At 40.0% G+C, this 26,298-nt stretch overlaps 1 protein-coding gene across 1 annotated transcript in view; it reads left to right on the top strand.

Moving 5' to 3' along the window:
• The window catches only part of HPSE2 (heparanase 2 (inactive)), a 531,613-nt gene that overhangs the window by 400,870 nt on the left and 104,445 nt on the right, over window positions 1-26,298 (top strand). The window contains exons 8-9 of the mRNA XM_036336390.1: window positions 8,676-8,782; window positions 14,134-14,248. Coding sequence (XP_036192283.1) covers window positions 8,676-8,782; window positions 14,134-14,248 — 222 coding nt within the window. The remainder of the gene's footprint in view (window positions 1-8,675; window positions 8,783-14,133; window positions 14,249-26,298) is intronic.

Genomic DNA, 26,298 nt, shown 5'->3' on the forward strand with positions numbered 1-26,298 from the left:
TATTATTATATAGGATGTCCCTATTTCCCCACTTTTGCCCCTTCTACCCAGCTCTTGCCCCCCATTTCTCTCTGGCCATCACCATACTGTTGTCTGTGTCCATGGGTTGTGCATATATTTTCTTTGGCTAATCCCTTTTTTAAATTCACTTCTTTAAATTTTTATTTTCAGGTAAGTGCTTATAACTGCACTATTATATATTTTCAATTATATCATTTAGAATTAAGATATCTTTTAATGGAACCCTTGTAAATTTTAGCACAATTTAATAAATTATGCTAGAAGCAATTAGGAGATTTTTCATGTAATGCAGATACATTTCAATTAGTATTTTATTAATTTTTGATTTTTTAATATTTTAATTTGAAATAATCTCATACATGTAAAAAAAAAACTATAAAATACTACAGCATATTATATGTACCCTTCACCCAATTTCTTAGGTGTTAATAATTTAAGCATAACCATTATACAACTAACAAAATTTGGAATATATTTTTCTTATAATCTCTTTAATGTTACTTAATCCATTTACTTTGTTTTTGTTAATCTCCACCCAAGGATATTTTTCCATTGAATTTTAGAGAGAGTGAAGGGAAAGGGAGAGACATATTGATTGGTTGCCTCCTGCACATGCTCTGATAGGGACTGGGGATCAAGCCAGCAACTGAGGCGCATGCCCTTGACTGGAATCGAACCTAGGACCCTTCAGTCCCCGGGCTAATGCTCTATCCACTGAGCAAAACAGGCTGCAGCTTAATTCATTTACTTTTAATCTATATGTGTCTTTATATTTAAAGTGGGTTTTGTTTTTGATTCACCCTCATAACCTTTCTTTTAATTAATGCATTTATGCCACTGACTTTCAGAGTGCTTGCTGATAGAGTTATTGCCATATCAGGTGGCTTCTGGGGCTTCTGGGGCCAGCCTGCGGCCTGGGATCAGATCTGATCACGGGCGGCAGGCAGGCGGCTTCTGGGGTCGCACACAGGGGCCTGGATGGCGGCTCGCACTCATGCTGTCCTGCCCTGCCTGCAGTATGCAAATTAGCCACCATCTTTGTTAGCGGTTAATTTGCATATCACACTGATTAGCCAATGGGAGGTGTAGCGAAGGTATGGTCAATTACCATGTTTGTCTATTATTAGATAGGATACCATCAATATAATAACAGCTGGAAGAGAGAGTAAACAGCTGACAAGTTTCTTTTGATATTGATCATGAAAAACGTTTTGATTCCAAAATCATTAAAGTGTGAAATATGCATCATTAACTTCCAGCAATATAATTGTATTACTTTTTAGGTTACAAATGCCACTTATTAAGTGCATCATATAAACTAGCCCATTAAAGAAACCAGTGATTTGCTCAAGGTCACACTTGTTAAGTAGTAAAATTAGAATTCATACGCCAGAGCTCACACTACTATCCAAAACACTATCTGCATCGCCTACACTTATTAACCATTATTTCATAACCCATATAATATTTGTTTTCCTAACTACCCAGGATTAAGAAGGCTTTTAAAGAAGAATACTGGCTCGGCCAGCATGGCTCAGCAGTTGAGCATCAACCTATGAACCAGGAGGTGAAGGTTTGATTCCCGGTCAAGGCACATGCCTGGCTTGTGGGCTCGATCCTCAGTGGAGGGGGGGGCATGCAGGAGGCAGCAGATCAATGATTTTCTATCATCATTGTTATTTCTATCTATCTTTCCCTCTCTCTTCCTCTATGAAGTCAATAAAAATATATTTTTTAAAAAAGAAGAATATTGAATGTTCCTGGTGAAAGAACATTAATTTAATCCCCAAATCAGTTAATATAATTTGGGGTTCGTCTCTTAGAAATCAGGACTGAATGAGAGTTGGGACCACAATATTAGATAATATCTAATGTTACCACAAAATTAGTGGAAGATGACAAGGCCTTTCAGGGAGTTGTTTGCATTCATTCACTGGACTTCATTTATATGTTTCATGTGCACAGGCTTTTGGTCCTGTATGTGCAAGGCATGACAATGTGGAGCTTATGTTGCCCATGGACATTGGAGGAATGGCCCTGGGAACAAATTGCTGTTTGGGCAAGAAGCTTCTTCAGAAGGGAGAGGCAACTTGGAGTGACTTACCAATGTTTACACATGGAAGTGGGGAGCTGTCCTCAGCGAGAGGAAATTACCTGTGAGGCTGGTGAAACCTATCACTTGTCTGTGGATAGACTGTTCAGAAAGACTGAGGGAAGGACAGAAAAGGACTGGGGAAGGAAGGAAGATTGCTTTATATGGAAGTAGCTGCTGCCTAGTCTCCTCCTCCGTCAGAATTTACCCTTAAACAAGTCATGGCTTTGGGATTCTGTGAACTTTCTTCTTTATTGTTTTGCATATGCTCATAATTTCCTTGCCTCCCTGGTGACTTTATATTTTCTGTGTATGTCTTATTTTAATTTTATGGGTTTTTTTGCAATTATATTCAATTGCTTTTCTGTGGTTTAAGATAATAAGAGCAGAGACTGCAATTTTAAATCCTAAAAATGACGCAGAAGCCACAAATTAAAAATTGATCTAATACCAAAAGAAAATGGGCAAAATGTAGCACTCCGGAACAGGGAGATGATAAAAAGAAATTATACAGAAAAAAATTAATGAAACTGACAGAAAGTGCATTAGACAGAAGAAATAAATCAAGAGAATGTGTTGAGAATGGCTGAGCTCAGAATAGCTCGCGGCTTGTCTAACTTAAGGACATATTAAATATGGAAGCAGTTTAGTCAGTAGAAGCCTCTAGGTCTCCTCAAACAGGAAAATTCAACTAGAAAGTGGACAGAGTCCTAAACTGCAACTATAAGTATTTGATATTAGCTGTTATGGTTTTGAGGCTGTTAATTTTCTTCTCTGAAATTTGGCCTTTTCATCAGCAAAATACTATCTCAAGTGATTTCATTATCTCATTTATTTCACAAGTATTTAACAAATGTTCTATAGGGTATGCAAAAAAGGAAAAAATGCTTGTAGTATAGGAAGGAAAACAAATAGGCAAACAGAAAATTATAACTCGGTATAATTAGGTCAAGATCAGAGACAGGTTCAAAGAACTTTGGGGCCCAAAGGAGAAAAGTAACTTTCTGAAGGTTTGAATAAAGTTTCACACAGGAGATAACATGAATTAACCCACGAAAAAAAATCAGATAATCTGGGTGAGGAATGGATATAGGGAGAAGGTGATCAGTGAACACCTAAAATAAGATTGTGTAGTTGGAAATGGTGAGTCCATTTTGTGTAGTAAACCAGAGGTGGTGTGGTGAGGGAGGACAGAAGAGGTCACTAAGGGATTTATGAAGTATCTTAGATACCAAGTTAATTAAAGCAGTTGGCATCAGATTTTAGTGGTTCTCACTGTTATTTCACTATGTCTAACATACTCCCATGGACAAATACATACAATAGACCATGGATTGTGTGCAGTTAATGGCTCTGTAGTTATTTCTCCCAGTTAAGGAATTATTTCATAATTCTGGTAAATGAAAAGAATGTTACTGTGACAACTTAGAATCCTTTTTTTTTTTTGGTAAATCATTCCCCAGATCACTGCTCTCAAATTCATTACAAACAAGTTACTTTTAGTACATCTCCTAAGTAATTACACAGACCTCTGTGATCATACATAGCAGTGTGGAGGTGGACTTGTCAGGAGGACTGAGGAAGAAATGGTAAGATCTAGCACTCAGAACAGGGCAGTGAGGAAGGAGAGGACAGAATGGAATGATCCCCTCCTCTTCTAATAGGAGGTAGCTTAAAGTAAAAAATACACAAGAAGAATATAAAGAAACATCGGAACATTCCTGAACTCTAACCAGAACCTCTTGAAAATATAATATGGAACAAAGAGGCAGAGGCACCCCCAAGAGGAGCTCTGTGCATAGGTAAGGTTTAAGAAGCTTCCTGAAGCTTTGAACCGATGATACAGGAGATAAGTTCTGGTTTCTTAAAGGGCTACTGCTCTTCCTGATGTCCTGGGGAAGGTTGATGTCTGAGTAGATGAGAGGCTGGAATTAATGGACTCCAGCTTCTTTTGGAGGGTGGGCCTCCTGCCAGGGCTGATTAGCCAGCTGGCCTGTCCACTGCTCCTGTTTTATTGCTTCCTTTCTCATTAAGGAAGGTGTTGGGTTTGGATAACCATAAACAACATGTCTGCTGCTACAAGGCTACCATCTCTTGCACAGTCAGTGGCTGAGACCAGGCTCTCAGGAGTCATTTTTTAAAGAAGACTTAGGTCACAGTTTTTGAGAAACAGGAAAAGGAAGTCCAGGTTTGAAACTATGCCACGTAAATGGTTATTTTTTTATTTTTACTGTTTTTCCTTTAAAGAAGCATTTCAAAGTGGTTGAGAAAATAAAACTTTTTAAAAACCGGTGCTGTTTTCCTAACCTCTTCTTGCTTTCTCACCTCACTTCCTTCAGCATAGCCACACGAATAGTCCTGAGGCCTTCAAGCTCGAAATATGAGGGCACAGAACTGGATTTCCCTTCACCCTGCCCCCAATCAAGCCCAAGGATTCTGATCAGCAACTAGTCACTTGTGAGCTATTCTGTGGGTGCCTCAAAACTCCCTTGTCTACATGGGCCCAATGGCTGAAGCCTATTTAGGACAAAGAGCTTCTGAAAGGGAATGAACCACTTCGCTCCCTCTACCTTCACATCAGTAATCTCAGCATTTGTACTTCCCCCTCCCCAGTCAGTGTGTTTCTTAAAATAACCTTCATTGGCACATCATTTCTCACCAGGAACATACCTTTGTTTATTCCAGTCCTGCAATTTTCTCTCTTCCAGCACAGGGAGAATCATATTTACGCAGAAAACCGCAGTGTTGAACTAGAGCTCTCCGTTTCTTAGAGTTTCACTTTCTAAGGGAATTTTGCAGGTGGTTCCATCTGGTTTTCCTGATTTTTTTCGTCCCTAGTCTGCCCTTACTGATTTCCTTCCTAATCCCAACCAGCACCCAGCCTCAGTACCTCCCTACCACCTCACCACAATGGTCTTCTCTGCTCATGATAGTCATACAGTTCATCAAGCTTCTCACCATGTTCCAAATGGTAAATGCTCAGAAAATCCTTGTTGATCTGTACCAACTACTCCCAGAACCTTTAATATGAATACTTTCAAGGAATCTCTTTTCCACAGAACATTTCATATAACTTGTTTAGATTTTGTATCAAAGTTCTACCTCACTGTGTATTTTTTGTTCATGTGGCTTCTCTAGAAAAAGACAAGAATTGCTTCTGTGTTGAGAGTGGATAAATGAACTACTCTGAATGGGAATTATGTTAATGTAAATGATCCCTGTGCATTTTAAATTTTAAATAGACCTTTCTTTGCTACTGAGCATACATCTGGCCCATTATCTACCATGAAAAGCATTGTGTCCAAAAGAAAAGTAATCAGCTTTAATGTTAGATTAATCCAAACATAATCATATATACTTTGGACAAGAAGAGTGATCTAGGTAATTTTGATTTATGCTTTAAGAGCTTACTATATACTAGGCACTTCTCCAAATGCTTTATAATTATTAGGTAATTTAAATATAAAAAGGCACATATACCATTTTATTGGGATATAATTCACATACCATAGAGTCACCCTTTAAAAGTGTGCAATTAGTGACTTTTAATATATTCACAGAATTGTAAAACCATCACCACTGTTTAATTTTAGAACATGTTCATCATCCCCCAAAGAAACCCCATACCTATTTGTAGTCACTCCCCACCTCCTCTCCTCTTCTCCCTCTCCTTCTCCAACCCTAAAAAACCACTAATTTGCTTTATGTCTCTATGGACTTGTCTATTCTGGGTATTTCATATAAATGGATCCTATAATATGTGGCCTTTTGTGTCTGGATTCTTTTAGTTTAATGATTTCAAGATTCATCATACTGTAGTATTTACCTTTTTGTTTTGTTTTGTTTAACCAAACCCCTTTTCTCTAATTGTCTCATTTCAATATCTGTCTTTGAGCAAAATTAAATCCTGAATATCCTAGAAGTCAAAGACAAAAAGAAAAACACCATTATTTGACTTAGTTTTAGTTAGTCACAAAAGAACTACAAAGTTTATCAAGAGCACAGGTATTTTTCTAGCACAGGTATTTTTAAGGGGAATCATTGTAATCCTTTAGTGTCACTGTATGGCTCTATCTTTTGATCATTTAAGGTGTTTTCCTTGCTTTTTTAGTTATAAAGTGTTGCCCTGGCTACATGGGTTTGGGTCATTTGAGAAGGGGAGGAGAACTGTCTGTGACTTCCTCAATAACTCTTCTTTTTTTTTGGTGTAAGGGGGATTCTTATTTAATCTTTAACAGCATTCTAATTTGATCTCCACTATTAATTCCCAGGGTTTTTCTTCAATTTTTGATTGCTATCTTACTTTCATCTGAAATTTTTGAAGTATTTTTACAACTTTATTCCTTAAAGGGTCAAGCACTTTGCTATCTCTGATTTGAAAATAGGTCTCAAATAATATAAATTATCTAGTAGGTGGCAGGAGGGGGAATGGAAAGGCAGAGAACTGTACCGAGGAAGAGATTTTTAAAAAAGAAATCTCTTTGCTGATGTCTGCCCATGAGTTTGAAAAGAGGAAAGTTCTGACATACATGTAACTCTCTCTCTCTCTCTCTCTCTCTCTCTCTCTCTCTCTCTCTCTCTCTCTCTCTCCATATATATATACATATACATATATGTATATATATGGAAAGAATTAATTAAAATCTTATTACTGAACTATAGCAAACTATTATCATCAGTTCATACAAAGACCTGCTTTAATTTTCACCTTCATTTCTAATCCTCACTCATATGTACCTCCCTCAAATGCATGACTTCCTTATGTGTTTGATATATGTCTTTAAGAGACATTTATCTTTATATACTGTTTAGTGTTATTGGGTGTGAATGGTAATTATATAAATAATATTGGTCCATAAATATTATATTGTTGCTATTTTTTTAACTTACCACTAACCCTTTAAAACCTGTTCATATTGCTGGATTTACATTGAATTTATTTCTCTAACTTGTGCATAATATTTTATGATATATATCCACCACATTTTACTTTCCTGTTCCTCTAGCAACAGACATCTGCCACAAACATTCTCATACTTGTCTCCTTAGAGACCTAAGGGAAAATAGAGTTGGTCTAAATGTACAGGAGAGTAATTGGTGGGCCATAGGACCTTACTAAATGCACTATCATATTTATCCAGTGCCTCTTGTGCATAACCAGCATCTTCTCAGTCCCACCTCCTGCTCTGGTTATCTCTGCAGAGATCAGAGATAGGCAGGCGCACAGGCCGTAACCAGTGTAGTGCTGGTATGGCACAGTAGAGCCTCACCCCTCAATGAAATGGGGTAATTGCGGGTGGGGATAAATGTCACAAGGCTACTCTTGACCTTTGGAGGATAAGAGCCAAAGGACAGTTCTGAGACACAGCTCTTACCAAGATCCCTCTGGGACTGAGTACAAGTTGCCAGCACTGGTTGCCAATTTGAAAATGCTTCCTTGTACTGGTCTCCCCTTCCTCCCTATTTCAGTCCCCCAGTTCCTCATTCCTGCTGATATTACTTCCCAAATGAACCACCTATAGACAAACCTTTGTGTCAGCTCTGCTTTCAGAGGCTAAGCAGTGTACAGCATTATCCCTAAGTACTGCCAGATTGCTTCCCAAAAGATCTGAGCTCTGATTGGGATAGTTTGGCCAATCTCCAACTTGTGGATCAGACACTAGGCCATTTCAAAACGTCAGAGGGCCACCTTTTGACAAAAGGTTTTGCCTTTGCTTAGGAGACTGCTCCCTGGGTAGGATCTTTCACCTGTGGGTCAGTGATTTTTCTTTTTATGCTTACTGCAGTTACCTCAAAATGTGGTTGTAATATGTACACATGCCCTGGTAATTGTAAAATACTTCTCCCAGACATTGATTTCTGTGGACTCTCATGATTGATGACTTTTGATGCATGGACAGTGCACTCATCCATGGATTTGCTGTAACAGAGTATTAAGAAAATTTGCTTTTACCCCAGCTGGCTTTGCTCAGTGGATAGAGCATTGACCTGCGAACTGAAGGGTCCCAGGTTTGATTCTGATCAAGGGCACATGCTCAGGTTGCTGGCTCGATCCCAAGAAGGGGATGTGCAGCAGGCAGCCGATCAGTGATTCTCTCTCATTGATGTTTCTATCTCTCTCTCCCTTCCTCTCTTAAATCAATAAAAATGTATTTAAAAACAAAAAGAAAACTTGCTTCTCAGTGCTTGTTAATAAGGAAATATCATAGATTTATATCTTCCAGTGAAGGGTGTTGCAGTCAGTTTATGTCCTGGAATATGCATTTGTTCTCTTGTCACATTGGAGTAATTTAGGGAAAAGTGATTATTTCTTTTGGTGGACATGTGTCAGTATTAATTCTTGTGTGCGTGTGTGTGTGTGTGTGTGCGCGCGCACGCACGCATGTATATGCATGCGTGTGCCAGGTCACTGTATGGGGTGCATTAAAATAAAAAAAGCATAGGTCATTACCACCTGGGAGTAAGGGATTGCAGGAATTTCCTTAAGGGATGTGTGTTTCTTCTCATTGGAGAACAGCTTTTAATAATATCACTATTCCTTTCTGCTTTGTTGTGTGAACAGGTGGTTAATACATACACCCCAGGAAAGAAGATTTGGCTTGAAGGTGTGGTAACCACCTCAGCTGGAGGCACAAACAACCTATCAGATTCCTATGCTGCAGGATTCTTGTGAGTAACACTTTCAATTTCACTTCCAGGGACTTAGAGGAAAGAAGGATAGTGAGACTTCTATAGTTGCTCAGTATTCTGCCCTTGAGAGGGAGAGTTCATGTTGAAAATTCTTCAGCCACTTATTTGTGAATATGTTTAGCCATTCAATAAAGCAAGATAAGAGACTTCTCTAGATATGAAAGTGCCAGGCACAGGCATCAGAACAAGATAGTAGCAACAGTAGTCATAAAAGTAATAAAAAATTTATTTAATGTCCCCAGTGCAAAATATAGTGCTGACATTTTCTCATCTAATTTTCACCATAGTCCTGGGAGATGGGTAAGAGTAACACAGGGTTTTTGCCCTCCAGGATCTTAACATTGGAGGAAGGGAGACAAGATAAGTAAAGTCATAAAGATAAGTGCCATATAATAATAATTTTAACTCTGTTGTGCTTAGTGTGTGCCAAGCACTGTTTAAAATGCTTTATATATGGCTAATAATTTAACAGCCAGTGAAGTAGGAACTATTACTTTATCATGAAAGCCTAATATGCAAATTGGCCAAATGGCAGAACAACTGGTCACTATGACATGCACTGACCACCAGGGGGCAGATGCTCAACGCAGGAGCTGCCACCAGCCCGCAGGCCCCAGGCCAGCCAAGGTGGGTGCCAGCAGGCGGCCCCCTGATTGCTCCGCAGGTCGCCCTGCAGATTGGCCCTGATCACCAACCAGGCCTAGGGACCCTACCCGCATGAATTTCATGCACCAGGCCTCTAGTTACTTTATAACAACCCAGTGAGATAAATACTATTATTAGTTAGTAGCAGAGATTGGACTCACACCCAGGCAGCGTGTTCCAGCCTCTTTGCCACTATATCAGACTACCTTTCCCTGAGCCTGTCTATAAAAGAAAAGTTATAGACATGCAAAGGAATCAGGGATTTCTCTGACTGGGAGGATCAGGAAGGGCTTCATGGGAAAAGTAGCATTTGAATGGGACAAAGAGACATTACTCTAATTTCTGTTGGTGGAGAATGGTGGTGACAGGACAGGGAGCATTCTCAGCTGAAGGAACAGGGGAGGGGAAGTGTGTGACAAAAGCCTTGGCATCTGAGGGGATATAGGAAGGCTGAGACTAAGGAGGGAGTTTACCATCAAATCACGAAAGGCCTTGAAGATCAGGCAGATGAAATGAAGCTTGTTCCGTATTCAGTGGCAAGCCAGTGAAGGTTTTGGAGGAGAGAGAGACACCTTCTGACCTATCTTTTAAAACATTGGCTTTGGCAATAGTACACTAAAGAGTTTGGAGAGGCAAGGGATGGGAAAATGAACTTGAAGGTTATTGAAGTTTTCTGGAGAACAATTTAAGCCAGAAGAATAAGGACCTCTAATTGGCCTGCCAGTGTTACATAGCAGGGACAAATCCCTCAGGACCACGGGCTAACCTGTCCTGTCTAGTCTTACGGTCCTGGCTTTTGGCTAAGCAAGGTCTTCCTAAGAAGCTTATTTGACACATTTGTGAAGGAAAAATCAAGTCAGTCAGGTAGATTTGCCTTTACAGATAGAATCCTGCAAGTGCAGATGAAGATAACGAGTCAATGTAATATACTGTGATACCCTGGGTCTTCCATCTATGCGTCCTCAGCACTTAACACTGAGTGGCACAGAGCAGATGAATGCCATGGAGTGAATCAGCATTTGATAATGTTGCTGAAAGTCTTCTTTTAAAAAGACACTCCCCACCAGGTTTCACTGTGAGCCCAGAGGCCAGGGTAAGAAGCCAGACTAGCAGTCAGTACTACAGGGGACCTCTTGGCATCAGCAGTGGACTAGCTTTTGCCCAGCTGTTGCAAAAGAACTCTGCTGCAGAGCCCAGCAAACAGCCCCAGTGCACTGAGTGTTTTCATGAGCATTCTTCTCTTTAGGGGATGATGTGAAGTGAGAAGTACCACAGACCTTCATGGAGGGAGCTAGAGAGAGACCTATCTTTAATGAGCATCAGCCAAATATCTCTGCAGTCATTTTGCAGAACACAGATTACATGGTTGTTTAGATTCTAGTCGTAGTTCAGACACCCATTGCTTAGTTGGCACAGACTATATGAAGACTAGCTCATTCTGCTCCTGGTTTTCCTTCTTACCTCTTTAGCACACATTTGCTCACAGCTCCACTGGCAGCTATCCAGCATTGTGCCCTTTGAGTTCAGTTCTCTTCAAGGGGCATAAATTGCTTCCTAGAAAAAAAAGTAAAGCATTATAGGAAGTTCCAGAAAGTTAGCAAGAAATAGGAAAAAAAAACATTTTTTTATCCTTTTTTTCCCAATATATGGTATAACTGTGAGCTTACTGGTACACATATCCATGCAATCATGAATCAGAATTCTTCACTGTCAAGTATTCAAGGGTACTTTTTCCCATCAGGGCTTTGAGATTCTTTTTTTTTAATATATTTTTTATTGATTAAGAGATTACATATGTGTCCTTATCCCCACGTTACCCCCTACCACCACCCCCCCCCCCCCCCCCCGCTGGCTTTGAGATTCTTTGATGCACTACAATGTACCCTTAGCGTACTACTGTGTCTCCAGCTTCTAGTAGTGTCTGGCACATATTAGATATGCAATACACTTATGCGGAATGAAAAATACTGGCTGCAGTAGCATCCTTGGTGAAATATTTCAGTCAGCTTACCCCTTTCTCTATTTGAGCATAAAAGGGAGACTTAGAACATCATATATCTCTTCCTCTCAGGGCTTATTATTACTGGAAGAAGATGAAGATATAACTTCAGTACTAACCATCCACTCTGAAAAGCCAAGGGGAAGCAGGAGTTCTGGCTATAGTCAATTTTGACTGCTGTGGGGATGTGCATATTGGATGTGGGTTTGGAGAAGAAGATGCATATTCTTCCCTTTTGTGTTAGAGTTCCTTCAAAACCTCCCCATATACTAGCAAAAACTCAGATTTACTAGTTAACATTTATTTACTATATATATATAAATCTTTGCAGGTGACTGTGCTAGGCTCTGTAGAGGTCACAAGTAGGAATTTGATATGATCCCTGTAAATGTGTATGTACAGGTATTTACATACCCAGTGCTTTACAAATGACTTACATAGTCATAGCACTTTTAAATCTATCCTCTATGTTGAAAATAAGGCCTGGCATTTACAATTGATTAATTAATGTCCTTGAATGAATAATGAATGAACAAGTGGGAACTTTTCACATATAAAAATACCAAAATATGGTCTTGTGTTGACATCCAGATGCTGGTAGATATAGGGTCTCACATATACATGATGACATATTTACTCATCACTCTGTTTCTTCATTCACTCAACAAGGACAGGGCTAGAAAGGAGAATAACACACATGTTTTTTTATAGATAAATACTTGTTAGATGTTGGCCCTGTTGTATTTGCCCTATTTTCACATTGAAAGAACACTGAGTTAGGAGGCGTCCACTCAGAATTCGTGTTATAGTTCTACTACAAGATATTTAATAGTGTGTCTCAAAGGAAAAGCCAAAGCTGTTATCCTGATTTCATAGGGTTGCCAAATTAATAAAAATAATAAAGGCAAGTAGCTTAGGTGTGATATTTCAAAAGAATTTTTAATTCCCTGAGTTGCAATGTCCCAAGTAAAACAAACAAAAAAAGGTTCTATTATATTATTGTTAAATTTTCTTTTGTATTTAAAACTTTTGTGTTTTGTTTTGTATTTGTAACTCTAATTATCAGTAAATGTTTGTTAGTTTTTATGAGAATAACATATAATTGTCAATGTGAAAAATATTTGAAAATATCAATGATATTCATTCATAATATAAAAATTAGCAATGCTCTTCATTTCAGTAAGGGAAAACTTTCATTCTCTAAGTCACTGGTTTGGAGCTCCATATGGTTTCAGATTTGGGAAATCACAACTATGCATAATATGTCTCTAGTATGCTGAATGGTGATTTTTAAAGTTCCTAGGATCTAATTTGATCCAGATCATTTTCAACACAATAAAGGGTATTGAGCACCTACACTGTACTAGGAACAGTGATGGGTGTTTTGGGTACAAAGCTAAAACATATGTCTGTTCTCGATGAATTTATAACCAACTGGGAGACAGCAGAGAAGTAAGCAAGTGATTGTCATTTAATGGGCTGGAAAAGGGTATGAATAAGAGTTCTGGGAGTACAGAGGAGGAAGGTACTACTTTGTGGTGGCAGAAGTTAGAAGGAGGCGACACTTGACTAGTAGATTAACAGGTGGAAAGAAATTTGCCAGATGAGATGGGTTAGAGGAAGAGAGGAAGGGAATACTGAGCAGAAGTTAAAACATGTATCAAGACTCAGGTAAGCATGTGAAAGCATGGTGTATTTGGGCAGCCAAGAGTAGTTTTATGTAGCTTAGAGCCTGGGAAATGGGGGTTAGGGTGAGAGAAAAGGAAAGAAGAGGTGACAGATGAAGCTAGACACATATGCTGAGAAAATATTATGAAATGCCTCAATATTATACTGAGAAGACTGAAGCTCTCAATCATATTTCTTACACTTATATTATTACAATTAGAAGTTTCCCTACGTTTCAGAAGTAGAAAGAGAAAGAGAAAAGAATGAACTGAATTTGTCAATAATGAAAGCAGAGTTAGCATGGGTGTTGGAAGAACCCAGAGAACAATATTTTTGAAAAAAAACATGCCCTGGAACGTAGGTGTTTGGCATAGTGGGGTATGCAATAAGTGTTTGAGCAATGCAGGTCCTTCACTGTGATATGCATGTGATGATAGCACACTTCAATCCCTGTATAGTTATAGTGTGAAGACAATTATTATTGCATCGGCTGCTGATGGTAATATATGAGGGATACAAATGACTGTCCCACGCTTGCACAGATCATAGGAGTATTTGAATTAGAGACACATGAAAGCCACATGCACAGTCATAAGGTGTAAGCAGGAGAGTTCAAGTGATGAAAAGTATAGTGTGTGTGCTCCTTTGATTGTGTATCCTGTGGCCAGGGGGTGATAATCATGTTTACAAGTTCCTATGGTGTTCATTTAAATATTGAATATTACAGGAATAGAAAATAAGTCATTAGCAACAAGCTATTTATGACCAAGGGCAATTCATTTTACACTCCTGTATCTCTTTTTCTTTTCCTATAAAGTGAGAGGTAAGATTTGATAATCTCTAAAATCTCTTCCAGCTAGGTATTCAATGCTTAAAATAATCTTCTCCATTAAAGTATGAGGTAAATTTGGTGGTGAGGGTGGTTAGTGTATATATGTGTGTGTTAGCCAGACTCTGTAGAATTTGTTATATGCTATTTAAAAATGTATTGATGTAGCTTTTCCCCCCTGCTTTTTAGATGGTTGAACACTTTAGGAATGCTGGCCAATCAGGGCATTGATGTTGTGATACGGCACTCATTTTTTGACCATGGATACAATCACCTCGTGGACCAGAATTTTAACCCATTACCAGTAAGTGTGAGATAAAGATTCCCAGCTCCTTCTCCATGTCATTCAGTTCTTTGGATCATGCCTTGTTCCACTCTGGGAGAATTTTTCTTCTGTTACCAGTTAATCTCATGAATTGGACAGAAGCATTCTTGACCCATTTCACAGACTTTTGGCTTTACCCCCCACCACCCACACCTCTACATGTGCATGTACACACACACATACACACACACACACACACACACACACACATTTATATATATTGTATTTACTACTATAATTTTAAGAAATCTTGTGCAGTTGAGATTCCACACTACTTGTGGCCTGTTTGAACTCTGCTTGAGAGTGAATTTTTCCAGATTGTTTTCTTTAATGCTAATAGGAGACATTAGTTAATGTCAGATACAACATGTTGAAAGCAGATGGGAGCATGCTGGCCAAAATCAGATACAGTAGGAGCCCATCCCTTGGAGAGTGGCTGAATGAAGTGCACTTACAGTTAGATGTTGATCCCTATGTGACATTGAGGGGATTTTCCCAGAGCACCAACTTCTCGAGCAAAGTGAAGGAAATGGAAAGAAAGCTAAGGAAGAATCGCAAAAGCAGAGATCTGGGTTTGTCCAGTGACTGACCAGTCCAAGAAATCCCATTTAGTCCAGAAAAACTGTGCTTACCAGAAATATTACCTGGGCCATCCTTTTCACAGATGTCTTGGTCATGATGCAAGGTCAGACTCTTCTCACTAACCCATAGAATGTCAGAGCTAGGATCCCCCTTCTAGATGATCTAGTTCCACCTCATATAACAGAGGGACTGATAACCTGGGGTGGGGAGGTGGGGAGAGGGCAGGTAGAGCCAGCCCTAGGGCCTGTCCCTGTGCCCTGGTCCAGTGCTCTTTCTACAGAATTTCTGCTCCCCCAGGGTCCACAGTAAACAAACCCAGTGGAACCAGTGAGCGTTCCTGCCATTTGCTTCCCTCTGCCTAAGTCCAGGCCTGAGCCAGGAGGCCTTCAAGCCTGGAACAGAGAACAGCTTGGCCTCCAACAGCACCATTTCCATGTCTCAAAACAATCCCTCTAGTCAGAGTTCTGAACATTTATTGCATCACTTATTGCGTATCACTCCAATTCAATCACAATACTGGCACAGTTGCTTTTATTCAGAGAGCCACAATGCCTCTCTCAAAGTGTGTGTGTGTGGGGGGGGGGGGGCAGGGGGACGGGGGCAGGGCTGGGTACAGTGGGATGGAGAGGGAAATTTTAGTTTGAACCACAGGGTTTTGTACTTGCTTTGAGCTCATAAACTTATAGAGATAAACAAAATAATAATTAGAAAAGTGCATTAAACCAATATAATGTCATATGAAAATACTGATCATCAGATAGTGAGGAGGAGACTAATAATAGGTGAGTGAATATATAAATAATAGAGTGCTATAACAAGGAGTCAGTGGAGGCTCCTGGAAAGTGTGTAGAAGGAAGGCTTCTCTGAGAAGGTGACGTTGAAGCTAAGAGCCCAGTGAAAAGAAGGAGTCATATGGACTTTGCAGAAGAGCTTTCAGGAAGGGGGAGAGCTAGCATGAAGTCCTCACAGCAGACATGTTTGAGGAAACACAAGAATAGCTGAGTGACGGGGCCTGGTAGAGAAGGGGGGACTGGACATGAAGCCCCGCTGGAGTCAGAGCACATGGGGATTTTTAAGCTAATAGGAGTTTGAATTTTCCTGTAAGTAGTATGAAAAGTCATAGGATGGTTTTATGGAGGGAAGTAACATTTTTAAAAATCACCTTCATATAATTAATGCATCAAATGTGAGTTATAATTTCTTTAATATTGTGGACAATATTTAATTTATATACCACTTTCATATACACCAATAATGCTCTCAGCACTCTGTCTTCCCTTCCCTCTGTCCTTCCTTTTTTCTTTCTTTCCTTCTTGCTTTATTCCTTCCTTCCCTTCATTCAAATCTTATTCACTCTTCTTGATCATGTGCAATGGGCCATTGTGATGAACCACAGAGAAAAGGCATGCTTATAATCTAATGAGGCATACTGAGAAATGGAAAATAAATAAACATGCAAACAAAATAATTATACTTTGGCATAATTACTCTGCAGAGTCTTATAGTATGACTATTTTTACTTATTTTGCTGAAGAAAAACTAAGATTATTAAGTGACTAATCCAAGGTCAGACAAGTAGTAAGAACTGGAAACTAAGAGTCTATCAGCTCCAAATCCTGTTTTCTTTGCACCACGCTGCACCTTTTCTTGCAGTGCTCTTTGTTGTATCTATGCTATGGTCTGAGGCCAATGTTTGCCTCAGAATTGGATCCAAAGTTGGAAATAGGCATTTTCAGGAATTGAAGAGAAGAAAACCTAGACTAGAAAAAGATGGTATTTGGGTAACTAGACAGGCTTGATTTCTAGAACTGGACAATCCTGAATTCCAAAGCATGGCTCTGTGTAGGTTAAAGATGCAAGTCTTCATGGCTTTTTTCCCAAAATGAGAGTTGCTGCAGGTGGCTTCCTTAGAAAGCATGGCACAGAAGACCTTGGTTGATATATGGTAGTAGCAGAGCTCACAGAAGCTCATAGGAAGCTAAAACAAATCCCACTGATTTAGCACAAATGAGCTGGGCAGCTGTATTTCTGGAAACACCAAGCTCTAATAAAGAAACCATATGTAAAATGCACTTAAAAAGGTAACAGTCTTTCTTTTTGTCTTTCTTTACACTAATAAATTCTGCACCTTATAAGTAGAGAACTTGGCAGCTGGGAGAGTGTGTCCTAAATCCCCTGGAGAAAGTTTACTAGGCTAGGCCATGGCACCAACATGACAGGTCCTGCCAGCAGCCCCGGGAATGTGTAACAGAGACAGACGTGGGAATTGTATAGGAGGCACTTCAGAGAGTTGTGCAGTTGATAACCAAACACTGCCAATAAAAATGTGTGGGTTTTATATTGCAACTAAATCTTCAAGAGAATTTGTAAAAAGCTTAGGAGATTACTGAGTTGTTTTGATTGCCTCCCAGAAAAATCAGTATTTTCTATTCCACTTCCTTCAAATCTAGCTCAGTATATTTCAGGAAAAGTTTTTACTAGAAAACTAGTGGCCTGGTGCATGAAATTTCATGCACTGGTGGTGGGGAGGAGTCCCTCAGCCCAGCCTGCACCCTCTCACAGTCCCCACCTCGCTCCTTACCGCCCTCCTGCAGTGGAGGTGGGAAAGGCTCCCGCCACCACTGTTGTGCTCACCAGCCGTGAGCTCGGCTTCAGGCTGAGCGATGGGTGCTCCCCCTGTGGGAGTGCATAGCTCCTGCATTGTCTGCCCCCTGGTGGTCAGTGCACATCATAGCAACCAGTTGTTCCACCGTTTGGTCAATTTGCATATTAGGGTTTTATTATATAGGATAGCATTTTGTTTTTGTTAATGTTCTAGGATACATTTTTAAAAAGTGAGGATCATAGCCTAATGACTCCTCCTATATCTCATATTACCCTTCCACTGACTCAGTCAACTTTGATCCCAGTTTGTAGAATTTCAGCTCAGCTCTGACAAGGTCATTCCAATAGCACCAGTCCAGTCTAAGGTAAGAGGTATTATGTGAGTGGCCCTTTAAAAACACACCAAAAACTTGTCTTCAAAAAAAGATCATTTTCAACTTCTTTGTGTTCTTTATGGTTCCTCCTCCAGAAAAGTACCAGCTCTCCTCCTGTTGTGAGATTTCCCTTCTCCAAGGAAGAGCAGAACATTAAGTTTAGCAGTGCTTCGTCACTCAGCTCCCACCCTTTCCCCTGACCCCATGCCATTGGGAAAGAGGGAACGTGTGAATCTCCACAGCCAGTCAGCCAGTCATGGGCTCCCTTGGGAGTAAATGATGTTTGTGCAGAAGAGATTTGCACATCCAGTGGACATAGTCCAGACCCCACCAGTTGTGGGCATTCTCCTAAGAGAGGGTTTTGGAATTTAGCTTGCTGCTTTTTTTTAAGAGCTTGATTTAAAGAGCTCTCAGGGAAAAGAATAGTGAATTACTAGTCAACATCTTTTTAACTCCCACGCCAGCCTAGCAAATATAATTCAATTAAAAAAACATTGACACTTCAAATGTGTCTAGTTCAGTGCTAGTATGCAGAAAAATAAGATATAGTTCCCTCATCTGCAGAGTTAACAATCTGGTGTGTGTTTGCATTTGAGGGATTACAATTTAGTCTTCTATTTAGAATAAAATAGAAAGCTAGTTCACATTGGGTTGCCTTTTTTATACTGAGTGTAGTGATGGAATATTTATATTTGCTGTCTGTTTTGTTGACTGTTCCTGCTGAATGATAATAAACATTCAATTCACCCCAGTACACACTTATTGAATACTTGTTGTATACGTTTTTCTGGAATATAGTCAGTGGTTGTGGATTGTACTGCAATTCACTCGTCTATGGTAGGATTAAACCTATGTCTGTGGTTATCATAGCAACAGGATTTGAGCCAAGCCAACACTGTTCAGATGTCATTTGGACATTGGAAAGAAATTGAATCTTAATGATGCCTGCCTAGCTTCTCTAGTTAGGTTTTTTTAGGACTAAGATCCTAGGTGCGCCATTCTTGTTTCCCTTTGAAATGTTAAATAATGCACAGCCATGATATGGACACAGGATCAGCTTAAATCTGTGTCTTACCTGAGGAAGAGCATCCAATTACAAACTCATGTCCTATTGATGCTGGATTGATGCACAATTTATTCTTGTGTGAAGAACACCACTTAATTAGAAGCCTCACGGAGAACAGCAGGATCCTGGTATAATGAAAAGATTCACGATTCTAGCCCTAGTTCTGCTATTAATTAGATGTGTATCTTTGGGTTCCAGTTTTCTTGTCATTTAAATTGTAATAAAAATGTCTCCTCTGTCTACCTCCAAAAGATACTGTTACAGTCCTTGAGAAAATGAGACATGATGATAAGATTCTGATTTTTATATATACATGACATACATTTATACATAGATAATTACTGGAAGAGATTACATCTAAATATTAAAAGTGGTTTCTTTGTGTAGTAAAAATTACAGATAGTTTTTCTTTTTTTCTTTGTGGATTTTTTATGTAAAATTGCTACAACAAGCATTACTGTTTTTATAATCGGAAAAATAGTTTTTAAAAAATAGACTATTTTGAAAAGATTGTGTTTTCAATAGTTAAGTAAACATTATCCCAACCTAACTCACTTATCATTCACTAGGGACCCAGTGCACGAATTCGTGCACCTTGAAAAGAACTGTGGGCTGTGAGGTTGTGGTGGGCAAGGGGAGGGGTCTCGGCCCATCCTCTGCACCCCTGCCCAGCCCCTCCCGCTGCGCCCCCCAGTCCCCTGTCTGCCAGCAGCCCTGCTCCTGTCGCCGCCGCTCCCACATGCTGATGGTGCCGGCCCCGCTTTCACCCACTGACTGCATGGAGCAATTGGGGCCGGCGCCAGCAGCAGGTGCGAGTGGCGGCTGCTGCCCCGATTGCCCCTCAGGAGCAGGGGGAGGTGAAGAAGCCCTCAGGGGCGATTGGGGCGGCAGCCGCCTCTTGCACTTGCTGACAGTGCCGAGTAATCGGGACCGGCACCAGGTGCCGGCTGTGAGTATATGCAGGGCCAGCACTGGTAGCAGGTACAAGTGGTGCCATCGCTGACAGTGGGTGTGAGAAGTGGCTGCTGGCCCCAATCACCGCTCAGGAGCAGAGGGAGATGGAGAAGCCCTGAGTGGCAATCAGGGCCAGCAGCCACCGCTCGTACCTGCTGATGGCACCCAGTGATCAGGGCCAGCGCCAGGGCACTGGCAGCGGGTGCAAGCGGCGGCTCTGGTGCCAGCAGTGGGTACAAGCAGGGCCGGCGCCAGCAGCAGGTGCGAGTGCCGGGCGGGACTGTTGCACGTGGGAGCAAAGAATTTTCAGTAACTACCAGAGGCTTTGTCTGGCACCCCCACTGACCTGCTCCATCATACGGCTGTGGCCAATGCTCACCAAGTTCTGCACGCACCCCCTAGTGGTCAGCGCACATCATAGCGGCCAATTGTTTGGTTGTTCGGTTGTTCTGCCATTTGGTCTATTTGCATGTTAGGGGATATATATATATATATATATATATATATATATATATATATATATATTCTTCACTTACAAAAACTTATTACACTCATGCTACATGCCAGATAGATACTGTGCTAGGCACTGGAGGCACTCACTGTCTTGCCCTCAAGGAGCTTAGGAGTGTTTGGAAGACAGATGAGTCATCAGGAATTGGCAGAAGCACTTTGTCAGGGCAGAAGAAGAACAGAGGCCAGCCTGTGTCAGGCAGGCATCAGGCATCACGAAAGTCTTTCTGGAGGAGACAACACCAGAGCTGGATCTTGAAGGGAAGAGCAAGTTAATTTAGGAAGAATAGTTTGGGGCCTGGAGAAGAACTTCCACACAGAGGCAGGCGCATGTGCAGTTACAGGGGCGTTAATTTTTCCAGGGAGTCATGGTGGATGAATTATGAAAAATTACTTAGCAGGCTTTTCCCATTGCTGTCCAGTGGCCACACAGGCTGAGTGAAAAGTAAAGAATTTCCAAACTGGAGGTGGTGAGGCAGAGGAGGTACAAAACCCAGCCAAACCAGCCTGGGACCTGTTTCTTGGTGTAGCTTCCTTTCTCTTTCTTTTCTTTCCCGTGGGAGCCATCAGGAAGATGAAAGAAGCAGAGTGTACCTGTTTAGGGGTAGCTGTGATGTGAAACCCAATCCTCTCATTAGAGGCCCTGGCAAAAACTTCTCCATGCACAGCCTTCCTTTGTGGAGATCTGCAGCTGCTGAGAGAAGGGCGTTCTCGGCTGCAGGATCAATCACTGTGCTGGCTCCGTGGCAGTGGCTGGAGCGCCTGGGCTGAATGCCCAGCGGGCATGACTTGCTTCTCTCCTCCGCTCTGCCTCCAGACCCTGGCTTCTCAGATCAGAGCCTGCGCCTGCATTGTCTAACTAGGCAGGCAACTCTTTTGCTCCTAATGCTTTAAATAGAAGCCCCTCTGGTTTTTTACTACAGTCCTCATCCTTTGCTTATTTATCAACCTGAATGTTGTGCACAGGATGTCAGCATAGACATTAGCAGTTGTAACAGCTCACCCTGATGGAAGCTGCCTCAGGAAGTTGTAAGAGCTCTGCACCTGAAATAGGCAGATGCAGGCTCAAAGTGCAGCCCCACAAGGTTTCAGTTGCTTGTATCTTAATTTCCGCCTCTGTAAAATGGAACTAACTATGCTGGGGAGTGGGTGTGGAGAGTATTTTAATGTAGTGCTTTAGCCTGACCTGAGTTTCAAATCCAGCTCTACTAATTACAAGCTCTGTGCCCATAGACAGATTGCTTTTACCACATAGTAAGTACGCAATAAATGTTAGCTGCTATTATTACTTATGTCACATTATAAAATACAAAATTCTATAGTCACAGGAATAATTATTATTAGTAACTTGAACATGACTATGGTGAGATTATATATATTTGAATATCTGTACAGATATCTGGAAATCAATTCAAGTTATGAAAAGTAGGTATTTTTCGTAAAAATTCTATTAGTAGTTCATTAGAAGAACAAAAAAGGAAAGCTGTAATTCCTACACTTGAGAGGAATTGACTGTAAATGGTTAAAGACAAGCTAAAAATTACATTTTATTTTCCTCCAGAGAAAACGCTGCCACCTTCTCTCAGTGAAGGCAATTAAGGCAGAACCGCACTGCAATGCTCGCTCTAACACCTTCATTTGGTATTTATAAATGGCCCAATAAGCCCTGGAAACCATGATATGTCACATCAGAATGCTAATGACAGCACATTATGTGAATCACTGAGAGGCAACAATTGAAAATCTCACTCTGCCATCAACCATTTATATTGTTCCCAGATTGCAGTACTGAAGGATTACAGCTACAGCAAATTGTGCAGCAACCTAAATAAATTAAGGAGGAGAAGCAATTACAGCCTCTCTGCATTTGACTTAAGAGCACAGTGTGCCATTCTCGAAGCCACTTAGAGATGATGGAGGAGCAAGGCCATCTCTGGAAATAAGAACTTCGGCTGCCCTAACCCCATCAGCTTGCCTAAAACAATAAAAAATAATCTAAAAATAATCTGAAAGGAAGAGAGGAAGGGTGGAGTAGTGTTAGAAAAAGTAGGGGGAAAAGTGGAATGCTCTGTGGTAGGTTGGAAAGATCTTTTGTAAGTGCCACAATATGACAAATTTAAGATTATTTCTTTTTAAATATTATATTTAGAAATACTAGAGGCACAATGATATCTGGTTATAATTGTTAGGAATTAACAAATAGGCCTGTGATAGGAGTGAACATGAGAGCCAAAGAAAATACATTGTTTTTTCTAAGTTGTTTTTGTTGTTGTTTTTTAAAATAAAAGAAGTATTTTAAAATAGAAATAGAAAAAAAGTTATTTTTTTAATTCTTTTTTAAAATATGTTTTTATTGATTTATATATAGAGAGGAAGGGGGAGAGAGAGAGAGAGAGAGAGAGAGAGAGAGAGAGAGAGAGAGAGAGGAACATTGATAAGAAAGAGAAACATCATTGATTGGCTGCCTCCTGCACACCCTTTACTAGGGATCAAGCCTACAACCCAGGCATGTGCTCTGACTGGGAATTGAACCAGCAACCTGTTGTTTCATACATCGACGCTCCACGCTCAACTGCTGAACAGGTCAGGCTGTTTTTTCATTCTTATTTCAATGCACTACACTATAAAATTTTTAAAAATCTATTTTTATTAGGTAACTTATTTTCTAATTTTCAACTGTCAGTCTTTGCTTATTTTACCTCTGATTTGGTTTTAAGCATTGGAAGGATTGAATAGAACACACCATTTTAACTCGCTCTCAATTTGAATTGAGTGTGAGCAGACCTGTCTTCTACTCTAAAATTCACTGCCCTTACCTTGGTGTCAAAGTCCTTATAACTTTTATTCATTAAAGCAGTGATTCTCAAACCTGGCTGCCTATTCTAGTCACATTGGGGCTATTAACAAATACTTATGCTGACACCCTTCCCCGCCACCCGACCCCCACCCCAGAGTCTGATTCAGATAGTCTGTAGAGGAGCCAGGTGTTGGTGTCTTTTAAAGTTCCCTGTGTTTGATTATACAGCCAGAATTCAGAACCATTCGGTTAGAGATTTTCACTTGTCCCAATTAGATTAGAAATTACCTTTTTTTCCCTCTACTGTCCTCAACTCTTGCTTCAACGATCAAGATATTAACGAAATATTTAGTACTGTCTATCATTAAGTTATTTGAAAGCTCATTGATACCAGGGCACCGCCATGCTGAGCTGCCAGTAGGAAGGAGTGCCTTAGGATAGAAGGAAGATCAGGAGTTCTAGATCTGATTCCAGGGTCTCCCACCAGGGTCTCATCCTGAAACACTGGGCGCTCTGGGTCCATCTCAAATGTGGGGGTGAATTTGAGGATCTGAGGTCCCCTTCAATTCTGACATTTTCTGATTCATCTTCAAGATTTCCATACCAGTATCTTCAGACTTCTTAGCTGAAGCTTACATTAATAAAACCTATTAAATATAATCAAACTACACGATTTCACTTTTAAATGATTCAGGGAGGAATCCCTCTTTTCTCAAGGCTCTTGTAGCATGTTATAGCAGTAATGTTTCTTTTATCATTAGAGTTGTTCGGGTACATCTGTTTCCTCTCTCTGAGTGTAAGCTCCTTAAAAATAGAAGCCATCTCTCCTGTCTTTATATTTCCCATAATGCCCTGTTCATAGTCAATGCTTACTGAATACTAAAGATGCTTAGTGACTGGGATTCTGAAAATTGCAGTGCGTGCTCAGTAATGGAACTGTGGAAGGCAGGCTTTCAGTTTCAGCCTCTGTGTGCACACTGAGTACAGGCAGGCAGTATACCAGGTGCTTAAGAGATTGGGCCCTAGCGTCAGACAGATCTGGATTCTTGCTGTGTCACATTTGGCAGAGTCCCTCATCTTCTACCATCTGTATAATGGGGATGCTAGCACTCCATACCTTATAGCTTCTTATGAGTGCTTACGACAGTAACCATTATTACCTATTGAACTGGTCCAAAGGACTGTCATCCACAAGGTCACTTTTGATTTATTTTTTCTACTGGGAATCTTACCCAAACCTTATTAGTTGAATTCAGGAGGCCTCCTCCCCAGGAAAACTAGTGGAATGGTGACTTGATCATCTGTATCCAATAGAGTCATAAAAGTTTGAGTTACTTTTTCCCTGAAGTTTTTCATCATACTTGTATGGATGCATGTGGCCTTTGATCCATCATAAAGAAGGAGACCTCAGCCATACATCTAGTCATCTTTCTCCTTAAAACAGCTCAGGTTGGGTCCTAGCCAGTCTGGCTCAGTGTACAGAGCATTGGCCTGTGAACTGAAGGGTCCCTGGTTCAGTTCCGGTCAAGGGCACATGCCTGAGGGCCTGCTGGAGGCAGCCTAGCAATGATTCTCTCTCATCATTGATGTTTCTGTCTCTCTCCCTCTACCTTCCTCTCTGAAATCAATAAAAATATTTTTTAAAAAATACCTCAGCTTGGGTTAGAGGGCAAGGGAAGAATCAGGGATGGTGAAGGAGAGAATAATTCCATGCTTGTAAGGAAGACTTTGCATTTACATTAAATTCACTCTTTAAAAATGTACAGTTCAATTGTTTTTAGTCTATTCATAGAGTTGTGCAACCATCATCACAATTTATTTTAGAATATCATCTGAAGAAAACCTCATACCTATTAGCAGATACTTCCCATTCTCCTTTTCCTCAGCCCCTGGCAACCACTAATCTACTTTACATCTCTATAGATTTACCTATTCTAAATATTTCCTAATATGGAATCATATAATGTGTGGCCTTTTGTGACTGGCTTCTTTCATTTAGCATGTTTTCAAAATTCATCCATATTGTAATGTATTAATAATACTTAATTCCCTTCTATTGCTAAATAATAGTCCATCATGTGGATATACTGTACTTTTTTATCTATTCATAAGTTGACAGATATTACAGCTGTTTCTACTTTTGGGCTATTATGAAAAATGCCACTATTAAACATTCCTGTACAAGTTTTTATGTGGCATATGTTTTTATTTCTCTTGGGTATATACCTTGGAGAGGAATTGCTGGGCCATGTGTTTAACTTTCTGAAGAATTTCCAAACTGTTTTCCGTAGTGACTTCACCATTTTATATTTCCCCCAGCAATGTATGAAGGTTCCAATTTCTCATCAAGTTGTTATTGTCTGTCTTTTAATTATAGCCATCCTAGTGGGTGTGAAGTGGTATCTCATTATGGTTTTGATTTGAATTTCCCTAATGCTTAATGATGTTGAGCATCTTTTCATGTGCTTATTGGCTATTTGTGAATCTTTGGAGAAATGTCTATTTGAGTTCTTTGCCATGTTTAAAGTGGAGCTAATTGTCTTTTTATTGTTGAGTTGTAAGAATTCTTTATAATACATGTCCCTTATCAGATATGTGATTTACAAATATATTCCCAAATTCTATGTGTTGTCCTTTCATTCTCTTGATGATGTCTTTAAGCACAAAAATTTTAAATTTTGATAAAATCCAATTTATTTTTTTGTCACTTGTGCTTTTGGTATCTAATCCAAGACCACAAATATTTACTCCTATGTTTTCTTCTAAGAGTTTCATAGTTACCTCTTAGATGTAGATCTCTGATCCATTTTGAATTAATATTGTATATGGTGTGAGGTAGGGATCCAGTTTCATTCTTTTGAATGTAGATACAGTTGTTCCAGCATCATCTGTTGAAAAGATGTTTTTCCCCATTAAATTGTTTTTGTACCCTTGTTGAAAGTCAATTGACCATCATTGTAAGGGTTTATTTCTGGACTCCCAATCCTATTTCATTGATCTATATGTTTATCTTTATGTCAATATTGTACTGTCTTGACTACTCTATCTAGCTTTGTTTTAAATTTTGAAGTTGGGAAGTGTAAGTCCAAAAAAGAAAATGTTCTTTATTTTTTAAGATTGCCTTAGCTATTATTATCAGTTT

Source organism: Myotis myotis, unplaced genomic scaffold, assembly GCF_014108235.1.
Source record: "Myotis myotis isolate mMyoMyo1 unplaced genomic scaffold, mMyoMyo1.p scaffold_m19_p_15, whole genome shotgun sequence".
Classification (NCBI taxonomy): Eukaryota; Metazoa; Chordata; class Mammalia; order Chiroptera; family Vespertilionidae; genus Myotis; species Myotis myotis.